The sequence below is a fragment of the Mesoplodon densirostris genome, chromosome 6, assembly GCF_025265405.1.
Source record: "Mesoplodon densirostris isolate mMesDen1 chromosome 6, mMesDen1 primary haplotype, whole genome shotgun sequence".
NCBI classification, from domain to species: Eukaryota; Metazoa; Chordata; class Mammalia; order Artiodactyla; family Ziphiidae; genus Mesoplodon; species Mesoplodon densirostris.
This window is the reverse complement of record NC_082666.1, coordinates 10,588,158-10,606,606: the sequence shown is the minus strand read 5'-3', so window position 1 is coordinate 10,606,606 and position 18,449 is coordinate 10,588,158. Positions and strand designations below refer to the sequence as shown.

The following is an 18,449-nucleotide window of genomic DNA, read 5'->3' as shown; positions in this document are numbered from 1 at the left end:
CTCAGCCTACAAAGCTCTACAGCACCCGCCCCTCCCCCCCACCTCCCTTCCATCTCATTTCTTCTCACTCTTCTGCTCTAGTATGGCCTTGTTGTTTCTGGAATACACCAAGCCTGCCCTGTCTTTGAGCCTTTGCTTGGCTCCCTCCTTCACTTCCTGCAGGTCCTTGATCAGCGTCACCTCCTCGGGGACACTTCTCTTGACCACTTTATCTGAGGTACTCTCAGAAACTGCATGTTATTTATTTATTTTTTTTTTTGAGATACGCGGGCCTCTAACTGTTGTGGCCTCTCCCGTTGCGGAGCACAGGCTCCGGATGCGCAGGCTCCGCGGCATGTGGGATCTTCCCGGACCGGGGCACGAACCCGAGTCCCCTGCATCGGCAGGCGGACTCTCAACCACTGCGCCACCAGGGAAGCCCTGCATGTTGTTTTTTTCTTCTCCTCAGAACACAGTCATCCCTGACATAGTGTGAATTTTTAATTCTGCCTCCTTGACTGGAATGGAGATCCACGGTCATAAACAGTGACATTATTTCATTCACCAGTTTATCTGGGGGCTATTTCCTTACTTGTAAAATGGGCATTTTGGTTTAAAATTCCTTCTGATCAGGATGTTCTGGGGATATGAATTTCTGTTGTCTTGTGCCCTCCCTAGGTCACACAGATTTCTTCCAAGGTATGGAGCTGATAGGCAGTTCTTCCAGGACCCCTGATACTTTTATTTAGCACCTGTTTCCCACTGTAGGAGTCCATCTTTAGCACCCAAGATTAGGTAGCATCCTAGTCTGAATATTTTTTTGATCTGTAGACACAGTTCAATGGGAAGTATTCGGAGCAATGAAAACGAGTCACATCTCATTAACTTCTACTGATCTTTATTAAAAGGAAAACTATTATATGAAAACAAAGACCCAATGGAGTCTCAGGCTAAGTCTCATTGATAGAACCCCTCAAGCAACAGCCCAGGCACCTAATCTTGGCACTACAATGTTGTCCTTGACTCTGCCCTATCTCTCCCCATCTCAGACTCTGGGGGTTCGCTTCCTACCAGGATATTCCTCCCCAGCCAGGCAAGATATCTCAGCCCCCCCAGGACCTCGTCCTTCCTGCCAGGATGGTGGCCACAGGGTCAACCTCCACTGAGCTCAGTGTGGTGGCGTCCAAAGCTCCTAAAATCCGAGACTTAGGTTCTCCCACCCTACGTCACTCCCCGGGGCATAGGAACTACTACTCATCCCTCAGGTTTCAGCTCGAAGGTTTCTTCTCTAAGAAGCCTGCCCGGCACTCGAAAGGCCGAGCCGGGCGCCTTCTCCTGGGGGCCCCGTGCCCCCTCAGTCTGGGCAGAGATGACATCCGGAGTCGGCGAGTGTGCCCGCCCCGGCCCCCTCCAGGGCCAGGGGCTCCTCGGGAGCAGGAGCGAAGCCGAAGTGCGCAGTTATGGCGTCCACGTGCTGGGCCTGCGCGGGATTGGGCGCCTGCTCCTCAGACGGGAAGACTTTACCTCCATGAAGACAGGAATCCCCCGGAGCTCCACAGGCCTCTTTCCCGGCGCTTCCCGACACGCCCCGCCCCTCCCTCCCACCGGCACTTCCGGCTCCGGCGTGGGCCGGAAGTGGGCGGGCGGCGGCGGCTGCGCGCGGAGGAGGTGGAGGAGGTGCCGGGCGGCAGCTTCCCGCCCCCGAGCCGGAGCCGGTTCCGAGCGGAGTGGAGTGGAGGTTTTCCTCGGAGCGTAGCTGCCTGAGCGGGCGCCGAGCCCCCGCCATGGCCCGGAACACGCTGTCCTCGCGCTTCCGTCGGGTGGACATCGACGAATTTGACGAGAACAAATTCGTGGACGAACAGGAGGAGGCGGCGGCGGCGGCGGCCGAGCCAGGCCCGGATCCTAGCGAGGTGGACGGGCTCCTGCGGCAATATCCTTCTCCCGCGCGGCGGCCCGGACTCCCCTTTGGCCCGGCCTTCCCACTTCCCTCATCCCCGGCTCCGGCCCTTCAGGCCGACCTCCCCACTCCTCTCAGCCCCGGACCCCTCAGGTCAGTCTCCCGACTCCCTTCCGACCTGGCTCTCCTCGGGCCACGCATCCCCACTTCCCTCTGACCCGGCCTCCCCACTCTCCTTGTCCCCGGCCCGAGCCCTCGGAACCTCCCTCAAAAGCGCGGCCCCACGCGGCCCCCGGATCCTGGTGGGCCGGCCTGCTCGGCGGCCCCAAGAGCGTGCCGGAGGGGCCTCCGGCTCGTAGGCCCCTCACTCTTGCACGAGACCTCTCCCCTTTCTTCCCCCTTGCCTCCCCACCCCCTCAGGCTGGCCCTTCCTTGGGCGCCCGATCACTCCATCCCTCCCATGCGGGAAACGGGGCCATACTCGGGCATGATCGGCGGGAGGCGCCGAGGTGAGCCACCGCTGAGTAATTGAGCGGCCAGGGCGGCTCCCAGGCACAGTCTTCTCGGGCCGGATTGCAGCACCACCTGAAAATAGGTGGGTGGATGGCTGCGGGGAAGAAAGGCCCCACGGGGGGAGCCAAGGCTGCAGCCTTAGTCCAGCCCTGAGGTTTGAGATCGCGCCTCCCACCCCAGAATCATTCTGACCCTGCGGCTTAATGCCACTCTTCCTCACCTATTCTTAGTTTCTTATGACCATTCATTGGGCTTTGGACCTCGATGGTCTCAGCCACGTTCAACAAGTGAGTTTTGGCTCCCTCCCCCCCATAGCCTTCTTGTGCAGGAAGCAGTGGAAAAAACTAGTCGTTTAGAGCTAAGAAAAGCCAGGCAGCATAAAGTGAGATGTAAAAGTAGAGCCCCACGTCTGGAAATGACTGTTCTGTGGTCACAGAAAACAAGCATTTAGAAAACAAGATTAAAAATAGAGTTGGCTGTCACAGCCTGCTTGGTCCCTTAGCAGTTTGAGCACAGGAAACTGACTTATTCTCACAGGAAGGATTTTTCTTTATTCAAATGGTGTTACAGGAAGTGCCTACCCCTCCCCCGCACTGGCCAGGGCAGGGTTGGAGGCTCTTGCTGTACTGTATATAAATCAGGTTCTGGGTGTTTAATCAGTTGACTCAGCTTGGGAAGTCGAGCCCATAGACTGCCTTTGGGAGGAGTCCTGCAGTGTTCCTCCAATGTGCCTTTGAAACAAAAACCTTCAGACTTTCTTTGTTTGAACAGAAATGTGTTTTCAAAGGTGGTGATTCAAACTTGTATTTCCTGCCCCATCAGGATCACCCTGCTTACCCCATTGGTGAAATGAGGCCATGAGAAGGGCCCCCATGAGGGAAGGTTGATTCTGCAGTCTGGTGTAGAACCTGGCTCATGGGCAGGCATTGCTAAAAGGACTCCAGCGTCAGGCCTGTGGCCCAGACCATCCACAAAAGGGGAGGGCAAGGTCCGGTTATCTGCTGTCTTGGTCTTGGTGCTGCAGGTTGAAGGTCATCTCTTGGTACGCTCCTCACATGATAGGTTCCTTGAGGCTGCTTGGAGACCTAGGCTTAGCACATCAGGGGATGGTAGTTTCTCCACTAATGGCCGTGTCAGAAACCTTGTTACCATGGAGAGTGTACCTCTTGGGACTGGGGAAAGGGAGGTTAGCAAATGAGAACTGAAATCCTGGCAAATGTGGGGCCCAGGAAGGAAGGAGGAAGGAGCTAATATTTGCTGAGTCCCTACCATGTGCCAGGTCTTGGATTTATGTTAGATTATGAAACTATAGAAAGGGCTTCTAGGAGTCTTAGAACAGAGGCGAGGGGAGTAGGGATAGGGAGGGGTTCATTGATTGGAGTGAGGGGATGCAGGGAGTGGGCCTGTCCTAGTACTGTATAGGGAAGCGAGTCATGGTGGGAGATCACACATGAAATAGAGCGTGGGCTGTGCATCCACACAGACCCAACTCAGTCTTCTATAGCTGTGTGACTTTGAATAGGTCACTTACACTCTCTGAACCTCAGTATCCTCCTGTGTTAAAAGGAGGAGAACCAAGCTGGGCTTATAGGTTCCATGGGAGCATCACTGGACAACATCCCAGAAGGCTTTAGCACAGTGCTGGACACACAGTAAGTGTCCTGGACATGCACCTTGGGCCTGTGGGTGGAGTGGCAGCAGGGGATTGTAGAAAGAACTTGGCCTTGGCATCAGGCATCCTTGGGTTTGAAGGCCAGCTGGACAGCTTAGCTTTGTGACCTTGAACACGTCATTTTCCTTCTCTGAGCCTCAGATTCATTGCCTTTAAAATCAGAATAATGATTCTTGTCACAAAGAACTGTTAGCAGTGATGAGATGACATGTGAAAACACCTGGGCACAGGATCTGAGACCTTGTAGGGGTTTTAAAAAATTGGCTCCTTTTCTTCCTTGCTGAGGCACCTTCTGGTCCTCTGGAGGGGGATCTGTCCAGAGCAGTAGTTTTGAATGATTTTGCAGTCTCCTCCCCCTGAGGAAATTTGTCGATGTTTGGAGATACTTTGTTTGTCACAACTTGGGGGGTGGGAGGGAGTGCTACTGGAATCTAGTGCATGGAGGCCAGAGATGCTGCTAAATATTGTACCATGCATGCACAGGACAGACCCCACGTCAGTCATCTGGTCTAAAATGTCAGTAGTGCTGTGGTTGAGAAACCCTGATCTAGAGGAGACCAGGGGCTGGGCACGGTTCCTTGGCCTCCACAGCCTGTTCTCTGGAAGGGCCTAAAACCAGCTGAGACAGAGGCCAGCTTGATAAATGGTATGCCCCTCCCTACTCCCCAGTTCTCCCCAGCTGCTGAAGGCCCCCTACCTATCAACACCTATAGTGAATGCTTGGTAGAGGGGTGCTGCAGAGAGATTAACTCTAAAGCAGTGACTCTTTTTGCCCCCGTGGACTAGTTATCCTACCCTTACCCATTCATCTTCTGAAATATTTTGTTTCCCAACCTTGCTGGTTAGTGAAGAGCGCCAGCCTTCGTTTCCTCTGAAGCCTCTGGGACTCTGCCTATTGCTCTGGGATGTCAAATTCGAAAAGAGTTCTGAGGTAGAAATTATCAGTGGCTGATATCACATGGGCCCTAACCAGGCTGGGAAAAAGGAATTCCAAAGCTGACAGATACAGGGGTGTGGGAGAGTGGGCTGCCTCTCAAGTTGGAAGGTGGATCAGAGCCCAGCAGGGTGCTAGGGAGCTCCACAGGGGTGGCTCCCTGGGTGTGTGGGCCCAGCTCAGTCAAGATGGAGGCCACACTAGGGAAGACCGGGGACTCGGCTTTGCTTGGGAGGTTCTGGCTTTTCACACGTGGGTATCGCTGCATGAACAGGAGTAGAGACCCAATTGGGTGGAAGCCATTTCTTGTTCTATTTTTGAAGCTTTTTGGCTGAAGCCAGTGTTTCAGATGAGGAAATGAAAGTCAACTGATGTAATTCAGTTTAAAATAGGTGTCACCTTTGGGGACCTAACCCAGATTGTAATTTTCTTTTGAGCACTGGCTATTCAGAGCTCAGCAAAGATTGTGTCAGGACTCCAACTAAGGTTTGGGGAGCAAGGAGGGGAGGATTGATTCATGTTGTTGGCAAAAGATTCTTTTAGATTGTTACATTTCCCCCAGTTGGGACCTCACTGACTTGGGTAGGTCTTGGAAGATAAAAGTTTTAGCACATCTTAATTTCTTTATTAAGTTTAACGGATAGAAAACATTGGATTAAGAGTTAGGAGACCTCCATTTGTGCCTTTGTTCTTCCCTTTTGAGAATGAGAAGATGAAAATGATAACCTTACTCGGTGGTCGTGAGGGTCCAGTAGGGCAGATACGGTGCCAAGTAAGTGCAAATCAGCTCAGTCAGATTTTGCTGCAAGTTACCCTGCGGGGGCAGTTGCTTTGCTACTCCCTTCCCGGGAGGGAGCGAGTCCGTGTCCAAACTCGCTTTGAAGGGGAAGGTTTCGGGGCCGGCAGAGGAGGGGTTTGCAGGGTTGGCAGAGATGCCCCACCCACCCTCCGTGTGGCTCAGGAGAGCTACAGGCTACCCTCTGAACTGGCTGTGCCCACCGGGAGGCCACAGTGGGAGGCAGGTGGATGTGGATAGATGCCATTTGACTCCACTCTCTTGAGCTCTTTTTGAAATGAGTTCGTTAATAAAAGTATGAACATGCTAGAGCCTAGCCATCCTTAACTGGTGCTGATGCACAGGGGACATGCTTCGGGCGTTTCATGCAGCCTTGCGGAACTCTCCCGTCAACACCAAGAATCAAGCTGTGAAGGTAAAGGGGGTTGAACTGCAGCTCTGCTGGGTGGGTGTTGGGACCAGGGCTGTTATTGTCCAATGTGAGCTCCCTGGGACTCTGGACAGCACCTGTTTCATCTCTGCATCGGTGAGTATCTACCAAGGAAGTGAGTTGGCACCGGGCAGTGTTTCCACGGAAGCCTCCTGGCGCTCCTAACACCCAAAGCTGTCAGTGTTCATAGTAAACGCTCCCCAAAGAAACGTTCACTCCTCCCCGTTCACTCCTCCCCGAGGCCTCATGGGGTGAGAAGTCAGCCCAGCCCATCCTGATGAGCAAAGTTATAAATTAGCTTGCCATGTGGGACTTAGCAATGGTTATGCTTTTATAAGCTCTTGAATAGGCTTTATTTGCATAAGGATTTTCAGTGCTTTTATGATTTCCTGCCTCGTAAAAACTAGGTGAGACCATACAGTTGTGCAGACTGTATCGGTTACGTTGTCTAAAAGCTCATCGCTGAGACTGTCTAAAATTTGGTCCAGGGAAAGGAGTCTCTTTGGAGCTGGGGTTTTGCCATCTTGTGATGGCACTTTTTTTTTTTTTTTTTTTTTTTTGATGGCATCTTGATATAAATGGCCGCACCTGTCAAACATGGAGGAAAATGGCCCCTTTTTTGCATTGGGGTTGAACGCAGACAGAAGGTGCAGCCAAGTAGACCTGTTTTTTTTTTAATCTCCACAGTATGATCCTGTAGAGTTTTAAGGCCTTGCTGGTGTCATCAGAAATAGGGATGCTTCTCCCCAGGAAACCGCTTATTTCCCCCAAAATAAGTGGAATAAATTACTGGCTTTGAATACTTCGGGATACTTTGAAACTTAAATCAATAAAAGAATTTCACTTAAGCATTCCAAATGAATTAGAAATTGGGCAGTGTTTCTAATGAGTTCTGACTACTTGGTTTGGTGTTTCTGAGCCTGCAGTGCAGGATGTGGATATGCCTGGGCCATGGCTCTAGGCCTCACTCCCTTTCTCTTTCCTCTGTAGGAACGGGCCCAGGGCGTGGTGCTGAAAGTGCTTACAAATTTTAAGAGCAGCGAAATTGAGCAGGCTGTGCAGTCACTGGACAGAAATGGCATTGACTTGCTAATGAAGTACATTTATAAAGGGTTTGAGAAGCCCACAGAAAATAGCAGCGCAGTGTTACTCCAGTGGCATGAAAAGGTATGTGAACATCAGGCAGCCCACTGAGTCACCCCAACCCCAGGGTTCAAATCAGCAGGCCAGGCTATCACAAACAAACAAAGGACAGTCTGATAGGCATGTGAGAATAAGGGGCCACGCCTCAAGCAACCTGGGACAGCTGAGCACTTAACCTCTCCCAAGGAAGCACCTGGTAGGGATCTGCCGTCTCTGGTAATCGCTGTTGCTTTAGCTTTTGGTTTGTGCCGGGCAGGCGTGGGGGCAGATGGCTTGGCGTGGTAAGGTAGGCAGGCTTGCTGGTGGCTGGGACTTTGGGATACTTTCTTTGGGCCGGTGGAGGTGGTGGTTGTGGGTCTTAGATGCAGGCTGAGCCCTCCCGTTAGCTCTGAGGGCTTCCTGCTCCAGCCTCAGCCTCACCAGGCCCGAGGGGGCAGTGGCAGATACCTTGGCAGTGTCTTTAATAGGGCCTTCATCCACCTAAAGCATGAAAAGCCTGTCTTTTGCTTGGGTCAGTATAAGAGCAGGGCCTTTCATCAAGTCTGTGTCCTTCCTGAAAGGCTCTGTTGAGTTTTAAGGGAGTGGCCCTTACTGAGGGATGGGTCACTTGGGCAGCCTGGGACTGGGCTGTGGCCTTCGGTCCTGCCGGTGGGTGTGCTCTGCCAGAAGGTGAGCTCCTAGGCTTAGTGGGTGGAGGTGGTCGTGGGGCTCAGGGGAACTGAGTGGTATGGAGGCCAGGCTCTCTGGTCCCTTTAAGGCAACTGGGTGCTCAGCCCTGTTGATGTTTCAGCTCTAATGGGCTAGTGTTTGTTTAAGTGCCTACGGCTGTGCCTGTAAGCCGGGACATGATGAGCTTGTCAAAGGGAACCTGGGGGTCTCTGTGTGAGCTTGGTAACAATGTTCTCAAGCCCAATTCTCCTGCCTCTAGAGCTAGCAGCTCTTGGGAACCCTTTGTTCCAGGACAGGGCTCCATCCCTCACATGTGGACCCTGTTGGCACCTCTTAACTGTGCTCTCGCGGGAATCCTTTTTCAGAAGGTCTGTGACATGGTCAGGAGCGCATGGTCCCATCTCCCCTGGCAAGCTAGGCTCCCCTTGTCCAACCAAGTCTCAACTGACACCTTTTCTTTTCCTGCCCCTACAGGCATTAGCAGTAGGAGGACTAGGCTCCATTATAAGAGTTCTTACAGCAAGAAAGACTGTTTAAAAAAAAAAAAAAAAAGACTCATGTTACCTTGAGAAGAATTTTGGATGCACAGGCTGTTGAAGAAGGGATTGACAATGGACCATCTTCCTCGGAACTACTAAGTAAACTGTTTCAGGACATGCATCCGCTAAAGTGTATTTTATTTTCCAGGTGGAGGGAGAAATCGTCTGTTTCCCAAATCCTTTGCAGGATCTGATAGTCTATGCCTTTGTCCACAAGTAATGCAGAACTGACATTGTGACTGTCTACCAGAGTGGCTGGCCTGCATTGGTCAGGTGTACCTGTGTGCACTGCCTGTGTAAAAGCGGGGAGGGGTGACTTGGGCAAGGGGTGTGGTAGAAAAGGGAGAGCTTGGTTCTTGTTGAAGTGGAAAACCCCCAAGGGTTTGTACAGACATCCCGACCTCCCAAAGAAGGCGGGCTCTCTTGGGTTCATTGTAAAGTGCCTGCTGCATCAATAAAGCTCTTGGCTTATTAGTATATACTCTGCAGTGTGTTTCGTGTATATAAAAGAAATGGGTAATGGATGGTAATGAATGAGAGGTCGCCTGTTCTGGAAACTGGACATGGAGGGTGGGTAGATGTGTGTCCCCGCCGAGCCACGGGAGCGAGCATGGCATTCCAGCCCTCCTGCCACAGCAGTACCTCAGGCCTGGGCTGCAGTGCTGCTGGCTGCTACAGAGAGATGTTTTGCTGAATAACTATTTATTGTTTTTACTCCTTTGATTTCTGTGTAGTTTTGGAGCTTATTTAATAAAGTGCCAAACATTCAATAATTGACCTAAGCTTTAAAAGTCTTCAGTTTGTGTGACTGCACTTGGAGTCTTTTGGGAGCGGGCTTAGACGGGCCCAGTCACCACCTCCTGACGCAGGGCTCGGCTGCTCGGCAGGAACACCGTGATGTTGTTTTCTTTAAAGGGTTAAGAGCCAGAAACAGGTAGCAATCATCAGCCTATAGATATAAAAGGAACATTTTGTTCCCTGTAACCACTAACAATGGGCCTCTCTGAAGAGTAGGGATGCTTTTCTTTGCTTTTTGGCACATGTAACTGCAGTTTGCTAAAGGTAGGGACCCCATTCATGTCCCTGAAGCTCTTCCCAGTCATGTGGGCCTTGGAGATGGAGGTGACCAAAGTGACAATCCTCCCAACTCCTCTGCAGACCCCACCCTTCCTGGGAGGTGGGACTGGGCTGCTGGCTTCATTAAATTACATGTCATGTTGATTCACCCAAACCTAATCCGGGGACGTGGTTCCTGAAAGACTAGGGTTCTACAGGCCTTGAACTTGGCCTTGGAGTTTTAAATGTGAGACACAATGTACTAAATTTAACAAGTTAAAGAAATATTGACAAGCCAAACTATATCAAGTAAATCCACTGCCTCTGGATTGAAGAGCTTTAATCAAAAAGTGTATTGCACCACAAGTGAGTTTTCTACAGCAGTTTTAGATAATACAATCTCCCTGTGTACAACATGGAGGGTGAGATCAAGATCCAATGCTCATATAAAGGGCTATATATACTGTCTCTATCACAGAACGTTTTATACAAGTAAAAGTGCATCAAATCACTTAGAACATTTACTCCACTCTTCCTCTTAAAGCTGAAGGAAATTCAACATGCAGGAGGAAAGCCTGGTCAGAATGAATCCTCCCTGTGCAAGTACAGACTTAGTGAGGGGCCCCACAACCAATGACACCTAAAATTGCCACCGGACGTGGGTGGTGGGTGAGACCAGCTCGAGGGCTGGAGAAGCCACGGGGGAGTCGGGCGGGGCTCCCACGGCTGTGTGGTAGTCGCCTCTAGCAAGCCCTGAACTACCCAACCTTAGGGATTCCTTCCTGGAAGAGCTACCTCCTATTCATCAAAATTGTGGAACAGAAGGGACTCCTGTTTTGTGTCCCCACCAGATAAATGGAAAACAGCATTCTAAACACAGGTCAGGCATCTGCAGGGGGAGCCATAGGAGGAGGTAGGTAACCGGAGAATGGGTCACTTGGATGGCAGAGAGCCCAAGTGGGGACGAGGGTGATGCTGTCCTTGCTTGGTACTTCTAGGTCCACGGAACTGTCTTATGTTAACTGCAAATCCTTGTTTTCCTGTGAGATATACTGTATTTTAACCCTAAACATAGTTGAGAAACATAGCTTTACAGCATTGGATAACTGATGATAAATTTAGGAGCTCCAGTTATTCAGTTTTTTATTTAACCAATAAAACTTTCATCAAACTATAACTCAATACATGCTTTCCCTTTAGATTTGATAGTGTGCCTTATCCAGGGCAAGCACGTTCCCTTTTCTTTATGATGATAATGAATACAAGTTTTTATCAGTCAGTTCCAGAGCCATTTGCATGCTATCAAGTACTGCAGCCAGCTAGGGGCTGCCTGGTTGCCATACATGAATGTAGTGTCATCTTAAATATTTGGGGGTAGGGTGACGGGGAGAGACAGTGGCTCCACTTACAAGGCAGTCCACCCTCCAACGTTTTGGTCAAGCCTGGGGAGAGGGACGGCTGCTGCTTCCTTTGAATACAGCAGACCGTCCTTAGCAGTAGAAAATGTGATTAGCATTTGCTCAGTGTTACAACACAGAATTAAGAGCTAAACAAGGGCTCCCCTGGTGGCGCAGTGGTTGAGAATCCGCCTGCCGATGCAGGGGACATGGGTTCGTGCCCCGGTCTGGGAAGATCCCACATGCCGCGGAGCAGCTGGGCCCGTGAGCCATGGCCGCTGAGCCTGCGCGTCCGGAGCCTGTGCTCCGCAATGGGAGAGGCCACAACAGTGAGAGGCCCGCGTACCACAAAAAAAAAAAAAAAAAAAAAAAAAAAAAAAAAAAAAAGAGCTAAACAAATGAAACACCACCACTGCTTCAGAGGGAAGCAGATGCCAAAGATTGCTAGTGACATTACAAAGGGACAGGGCTCCCAATCTTAGAAATAATTTCCTCCTGATGCTCTGATTTTCCTTTAAGAACACCAGTTAAATGGATTTTATAATACAGAAGACATGTTTATAATAGCAAGGAACTTTAGCTATAAAAAATAGTTTAAAATGGTTTACCAGCAACCTATCCAAGACAAGTACATTCATTAAAAAGGCAATTGAGTGTATTTGGTACTAAGGATCTTTTTATACATTTGCTAGTTTTCTTCAGTAAAATGAGATACTGTCAGAAAGGTGCATATTCATTAATCCACACTGGCCCCAGAGTACCTTAAAGACGGACACATCTAAAGTTCTCGGTGGTCTGAGAAACAACGTGAAATAATGTTTCCTTGGGAGGAAGGGTTAAAAAGCTGCTTCTAACTCATCTGAACCCAAACATACTGAAAGGGAAAGGGAGTTTTTAAAGGCCGGACTCACTGAGTTGGCTCTTCGTGGCAGAACTAGGTGGGTCCGGGCTGCTGGGTACCATTTTGAAGGGCTGTCTACGTCCAGTGTCATCACCACACGATGGATCAGCCGCCTCCTCTCTGACACATGCTGAGGGCTTCAGCTTTAAGTGCTCACCTTGAAAGAGGATTCAGGGGCAGATGGGTGCTGGCCAGAGCTGGGATTTTAGCAGCACTGTGGAAATGTGGGTAGTGCCAGGACCCTCTGGTGACCAGAACAACAGGATCAGCTACCTCCTGAGGTTCTTATCAGTCTGCAGGAGTGGGCCTTTAGTCTTGTAAACAATGTTCAGATGCTTGTACAAAATACTGCAGTTACAGTGATTAAAAACCCACCCAGCCTGGTATGTCAGTGTTCTTTTCACAGAAAAAGTGTCAGCCCTTGGACGTTCACCCTTGGGTGGTGCCGCCTAGGACCACGGTATCCGAGGGTTGGAGATGGACGGCCGGATGCTGCCCTTGGGAGCTGGCTTGGACCCAAACCACGACATCTGTTTGAAACAGAAAAGGCTCCGGAGATGAGAATCAGGACTAGGTGCGAAGCAGCTGAAAGAGCCCCTCCCTACCCGTGGGCCGCCGCCCCCGCCCTCCACACACCCGGACTCTGGCTGTGAGCAGAGCAGTGAAGACGATGGTTCTGGTAACCAGTGCACGGGGCTGAAAGGCCCATTCTAAAGATGGGAGGGAGACAGGAGAAAAACCTGAGGTGACAAGAACAAGGGAGTGGAACTTAGGTAATGTTTCCTTAAAATGTTTTCTATTATAGCATTTATGCAGGTCCTTTTTGAATATTTTTCATTTTTTAAAAAAGTCTGGGTGCTGGCCAGACCTGGGGCTGTTGATGAGGTGATACCAATGAAAGTGCTCTGGAGAAGAACACAAGGCCCTGTTAATCAAGTACAGCAGAGACCTGTGGGCACAAAGCATGTCCTCGGTAAATACCACCCGAGTCCAGTTCATCAACCAAAAGCACCTTCCAAGCTAATGATGCAGCTGTGGGCTGGTCTCACCCGCCAGGGCTGGGATGACTGACTACATTTTTTGGAAGGCGGACAGCAGACCAGGAAACCCTACCTTATACTCCAGGGTTTCTTTGAGCATGTTCTCCTCCTCTTGTGAAAAGTTCAGCAACACTGACACAGCTTTTATAAGATGAAAAGCCTGAAACAAAGCAAATTTTGCTGCCATGGGCCTCGGTCAGTTAGCAGGCGGTCAGGGGGCTAAATGGCGGCGTCTCCTGGTCCTGCTCCTCCTGTGCACTCTGGGCTTGGTCAGCAAGGACCACGTAGAGGGTGGAGATGGGCACTCTGAGGTCTGCTGGTTCTTTTCCTCCCCCACCTTTTACTTCGGGGACTGGCGAGACCACCAGGACGACCACCACCGCCACCTGCTCTTCGGCAGGAGGCAGGACTGCTGGGCGGATTCAGTTCCCTGGACTCTGGCCTCAGCATCCGACCCACAGCTCCTCCCAGGAGCCAGTTCCCTACTCGGCGCCCCCTGCTTGCTGCTCAACCAGCAGGTCAGTGCCTGCTGGAGAAATGACTGAGTGCTCACGGTGGTGGTCAAAGCGGAATGGGGGACAGGAAGAAAGAAATGGATCTGGTGGGAAGCCAGGCAGGGCTTGGACAAATGAACCAGGCCCTGGGGTGGAACTCAGTACCCAAAGGGCAACTCAAAAGCCCTTTACCTCAGATTCGCGACAGGACATGAATTTTAAAACCACATGTTTGAGGTACTCGAAGTTGATCTCGCGGGCATCAGTCAGGTCAGTGTTATTTGTGACAGAAGGGGCCATGTTTGGCATTTCAGGCCCAGGCTTCTCCCGGACTTCAAAAAGCTCGTTATCGGGTCTGATTTTCTGAAAAACCAATGGAAAGATGCTACATTGAACCCTTCAAGACAGGTTCGAAAATCACAGGGGAGATTCACTTGGCCCTGGCTGTGATCACCTGCAGTTCTCTGCCACACCCTGCACAGAGTAGGGCGAAAAGGGCCCCACCTGCGAAGGAAGCGCCAGCACCTGAAGGAGGCAGGGTGCCGGCTGAGAGGAGGGAGAGAGGTATGTGGGGAAGTTCAGCCATTTCCTTTACCCGCGTCAGGACTCATCTCCTGGGGCAGTGAGCACCCAGCCAGGGCAGAGGCGCCGCTCTCCCACGTCTGGGCCTGGCCTCTACCATTCACACACGGCCACACGTCCCCTCACTGACCTCTCAGACAACACACAGGCTCAGAGAAAGAGGGCTCGTGCCGGGGGTCACAGAGCCACTTTCCAGGACCACGTTCAAGGTGGCAGGGCCACTGTCCCACCAGCCTGACTTCCCAGAGACCTCGTGCAGTCCCCTGGGGGTGAGGGGAGTGTCATCAGGCAGGAGGGCATGGGCAGCGGGGAGAAGGGGGACACTCACCAGCTCCTTCTGCAGAGTCTTCTTGAGTTCCAGCATCCTCTGCTGCATCTGCTTTATGGTCTGAGGCAAAGCCCCACCCCCACAAAAGGCCATTCATTAAACGCACGTTTCACCATCTTTAAAGTGCAAAGGACCACAGAGCAGACAGACAACCCCTTGGGTCCCCATACACCTGTGAGAAGCCCCTGCTTCGTCTCCTGAGGAGCTGGCGCTGCCACACCTGCTGCCTCGGCCTCCTTCCCCCACGTGCTGAGGCTGTGCACAGCCCTGCCCTCCAGGCCCCGCCGCTGCCGCAGTGCTGTCCCGCCCCTCCCGGCCTGGGGCCTTAGGACTGCTTCTGGCGCTCGCCTCCACAGGCGGCCTAGCTAGAAATGCCTCTGCACAGTGTATTCTGCCCTTCAGAATGATATTTATGTGCTATCATCCCCAAGTAGGATACGTGGGCCAAAATTTATGATTCTCATCATCACCACTGATCTCCTGAAATACCATAATAATTTTTAAGGCTTATTTTGAACAGTATTAAAGATCGTGGTTTTTCGGCACAACCCATCAACAATGGGTCTTATGTCTTTTATTTCTTTATTTTCCCTATTTATTTTTAGTGAGCTTAATTAGTATTATGGGCCTTAAATATAATTACACATTCCATTAACCATCAGAAAGGCTGAACTCTGTTTTCTCAATGAAAAAATTTAATGTGTAATCGACATTACAGGGAAAAAATTTTAAATAAACATTTCTCCAAAATCTCACAACTATATCAAAATGAGTTTTTCCTGTGGACTTCTAGTCCACGTCACCATTCTTGCACCGAGTAGCTAGAATTTTGAACAGTAGTTTTCATTTATCAGAGTTTCCACAGCTTTATAGTTTTGCTAATTATAACTTTTAATGTGACAGTAACTCTAGGGGATGCCCCATGTCTTCTTGTGAAGCTGAGTTACCTTTTTTTTGGCCACATTGCATGGCTTGCGGGACCTGAGTTCCCCGACCAGGGATTGAACCCGGGGCCATGGCAGAGCAAGTGCCAAGTCCTAACCACTGGACCGCCAGGTAACTCCCTGAGCTTCCATTTTCAAACAAAGCTGTAATAAGCTTCGTTGTCTCAAGAGCGGTATGGCCTCGGCCCCCTGGGGATGAGACGGCTGGGAAAGCGCCTCCAGCTCCTGTCACACTGCCTGCAACACCCCACTGACAAAATGGTAATGTTTCGTTTCAATCTGTATTCTCTGCTTGACCGTGAAGCTGGGCATTCCCCCAAAAGTACATTTGCTAGTTTATGTTACTTGATCTTCTAGATTTTGACTCATTCATTAACTTATCCAATGAATACAAAGTCTCTACACCAGCCTAGAGGCTGCGGAAACAGCAGGAAAAAAAAAAAAGAAAAAACGTCTGCCCTCAGGAGAGGACAGTGTCAATAAGCAAATATACAGTGTATCAGAAGGTATTAAGAGGCCTGGAGAAAAAAGAGCAAGGTGAGGGGACTGGGAGTTCTGTTGGTGAGGGCTGGCAGGATAGCAGGAAGGCCTCACTGACAAAATGACACCATAAAGGAAGTGAGGGTAATTGGGGGAAGGATCTTCCAGACAGAAGGCTCAGCAAGTGCAAAGGCCCTGAGGCGGGAGGGTGCTTGATATTCACAGAAAGGCAAGGCCACTGTGGCTGAGAGGGAATGCTGGGGGAGAGCAGAGGGTGCGGGGAAGGGGGCAGTAAGGAGCCAGACCACAAAGGCTTTGTGGGCCACTGCAAGGACTTTGGCTTTTATGGGGACAGAGAGTCATCAGAGGGCCGGAACAGACAAGTGACAGGGAAACCAATTAGAAGCCCAACACCATCCTCTAGGGAAGATAGGATGGTCACCTGGTCTCGGGTGGTAGCAGTGGCGGGGATGAGAAGCAGCTCATTCCACATACAGTTTGAAGGGAGAGCCAAATGGATTCCTTAATGATTTGGATGTTGGTTGTGAAAGAAATAAAGGGGTCAAGGATGACTCCAAGGTTTTTGCCATTTACTGAGATAGGAAAGATGGCAGTAGATGCTGGAGAGCGTGGTCAGTCTGAAGTCTGGTTCTGGATGTTTTAAATTTCAGGGGCCTTTCAGACACTGACATAGAGAAATAGGGTAGATACAGCAGTCTAGAGTTCACAGGAGCCGTCTGGATTCGAGGTATGGATGTGGGGCCAGCAGCACACAGGATGGGGGAGATCGCCAAGGATGTGAGTGCCATTTGGAGAAGCTGTCTGAGGGCTGGACCCAGGGACACACAGTGTGCACTCTTCTATATTTTATATTTCATGATAAGAGATTAAGAGCCTGTGTGTGTGTGTGTGTGTGTGTGTGTGTGTGTGTGTGTGTGTGAAAGGGGGAGATGGGCAGAGGTTGGGGGAAAGAAAGAATGACCACCTTTCTCCTTTATTAAAGAGCAATCACACAATTTGGGGGCGGAATTTCAGGCCAGAGCACTGACTAGCCAGCATATTTAACTTCACAGGACATTTTAAAAACGAGGCTCAAACGAGACCCTGCATTTACAGGTGCAGAGGCCAGGCAGGGTGGGTGGAATCATGACATTTATAAGCCTCTATAAAATACCAGAAAATTTACAGGAAGCTAACAAACAGTTTCGTTTCATCCCCCAACCCCCCCCCCCGCCACAAAAGCACTGAAAGGCAGGTATCACCGCTCTCATTTCACAGCTCTAGAAAAAAGTGCAGAGGTAAGGTGACTGGTCATAGGACCTAGCTGGCGATGGCAGAGGGGGCTGGGGACACTGAGACCTGCCACTGTTCCAGCTCTAATACTCCGATACCACCTCAGGTGGGGGGTCTGGGAGGAGACTGCGCGAGTGTGAAAGGAAGAGGGCCGTGCAGGAGGTAAGCAGAAGAGGAGAACCAGGAAGAAGCCCTTGTGATGGAAGAGGTAACACCTCCCCCAAGAGGGGCCCAGGGGCATCAGCACAACTCTTGAAGAACGGACTGGATGGTTTTAGGCACAAGGACAGGGAAAGGGACATAAACAGCTGAGGTAGAGTGTCCTCACCTTATTTTTCTCTAGAAGTTGCTGCTCCAAGTCCTGTTTTTCCTTCTGTAGCTGCCCTAGATCCATGGCGGTCCCCATCTCACCATTTGGTATCCCCTCTGCAGCCGGAAGCTGGTACGCGGGGTCCTGCCTGGCCCTCGAGGTCACCTACAGGGTGGTGGCAGCACAGGACATGGTCAAGCTAAGCCACAGATCCCTAGGGAAGGGGCCCAGACTCATTCCAAAGGTGACGACTGATGTGCTCCACCAGGCAGCTGGCCAGGAACCAGACTTAAACTATGGCAACCCCGTCACAGAGCCTGCTGGGGGGACAATAAACTCTCCACGCAAGGAGCCTGCTGGGAAGGAAGGGCTTCAACACCTGGACACGGACAGGTGTCGTCACATCAGATGGCTCCCCAACACGCACAACCCCTGGCGGCGAGGCGCCCCCCGTTGGAGAGGAAGCTGAGGCGCAGGGCGGCGGCTCAGGCGGGACTTACGTGAGGCTCGCTGACCGAGGGCACCACGCCCTGCTCCGGGCGCAGCCTCAGCAGGTCCTCCCGCGTGGCGGCCGCCTCCGACTCCTCGGCCCTCAGGCCCCTCAGGGCCTCCAGCTCACTCTGCAGCTGGCGCATCTGCAGCAGGGCGGAGTCGTGACCTAGGCCGGGCAGAGGGGAGGCGAGCACCGTCACTGGGCCACCTCCGGGCAGGGGTCCGGGCAGGACCAGGTGAGAAGGCCCAGCCTTGGCGGACTCCTCACCTTTCTTCAGCTGGAGAATCTCCTGCTCTTGCTGGAGAATCACTTCAGTTTTTTCCTGCAGACTCTGCTCCTTCTCACCTTCTATGGCGATCAGGTTAGCAGCCTCGGAGAGAAGAACCAACACGAGAGAAGGCTGGTAGCAATAATCCCATCTTCCCTAAAGGAGTCTCTACTTTTCCACTACCAGGGTCCTCCACGAATCCCTCCCTGAAGGCCACAGCCTAGAACATTCCCCAAACTAACCTCTGCTCCTATAAACATGCACAAATCAGTTCTCCTCGGCAGGGGC

The 18,449-nt window shown here is 51.3% G+C and overlaps 2 protein-coding genes across 5 annotated transcripts in view; one reads left to right on the top strand and one right to left on the bottom strand.

Annotated features, from left to right (window-relative positions):
• The first annotated feature begins 1,647 nt into the window (after positions 1-1,647).
• Positions 1,648-9,052, top strand: ARPC5L (actin related protein 2/3 complex subunit 5 like). Of its 2 annotated transcripts, none has more exons than XM_060101308.1 (4): positions 1,648-1,913; positions 6,138-6,209; positions 7,215-7,391; positions 8,511-9,052. In XM_060101308.1, the coding sequence occupies exons 1-4, from the start codon at positions 1,764-1,766 to the stop codon at positions 8,571-8,573; spliced, it is 462 nt and encodes a 153-aa protein (XP_059957291.1). In that variant the 5' UTR covers positions 1,648-1,763; the 3' UTR covers positions 8,574-9,052. The 2 variants fall into 2 exon arrangements, with proteins under 2 accessions (XP_059957291.1, XP_059957290.1); XM_060101307.1 differs by having other exon boundaries at positions 1,651-1,913; positions 8,724-9,052.
• Positions 9,053-11,400: 2,348 nt separating this feature from the next.
• The window catches only part of GOLGA1 (golgin A1), a 53,232-nt gene continuing 46,183 nt past the window's right edge, over positions 11,401-18,449 (bottom strand). For 2 of the 3 annotated variants that reach the window (XM_060101626.1, XM_060101627.1), the window contains exons 17-23: positions 18,161-18,263; positions 17,901-18,058; positions 17,419-17,565; positions 14,374-14,433; positions 13,656-13,826; positions 13,043-13,129; positions 11,401-12,459 (exon numbers count right to left, since the gene is read on the bottom strand). In XM_060101626.1, the coding sequence (XP_059957609.1) occupies positions 12,379-12,459; positions 13,043-13,129; positions 13,656-13,826; positions 14,374-14,433; positions 17,419-17,565; positions 17,901-18,058; positions 18,161-18,263 (807 nt within the window). In that variant the 3' untranslated portion in view covers positions 11,401-12,378. The remainder of the gene's footprint in view (positions 12,460-13,042; positions 13,130-13,655; positions 13,827-14,373; positions 14,434-17,418; positions 17,566-17,900; positions 18,059-18,160; positions 18,264-18,449) is intronic. The other variant, XM_060101629.1, reaches the window with a different exon arrangement.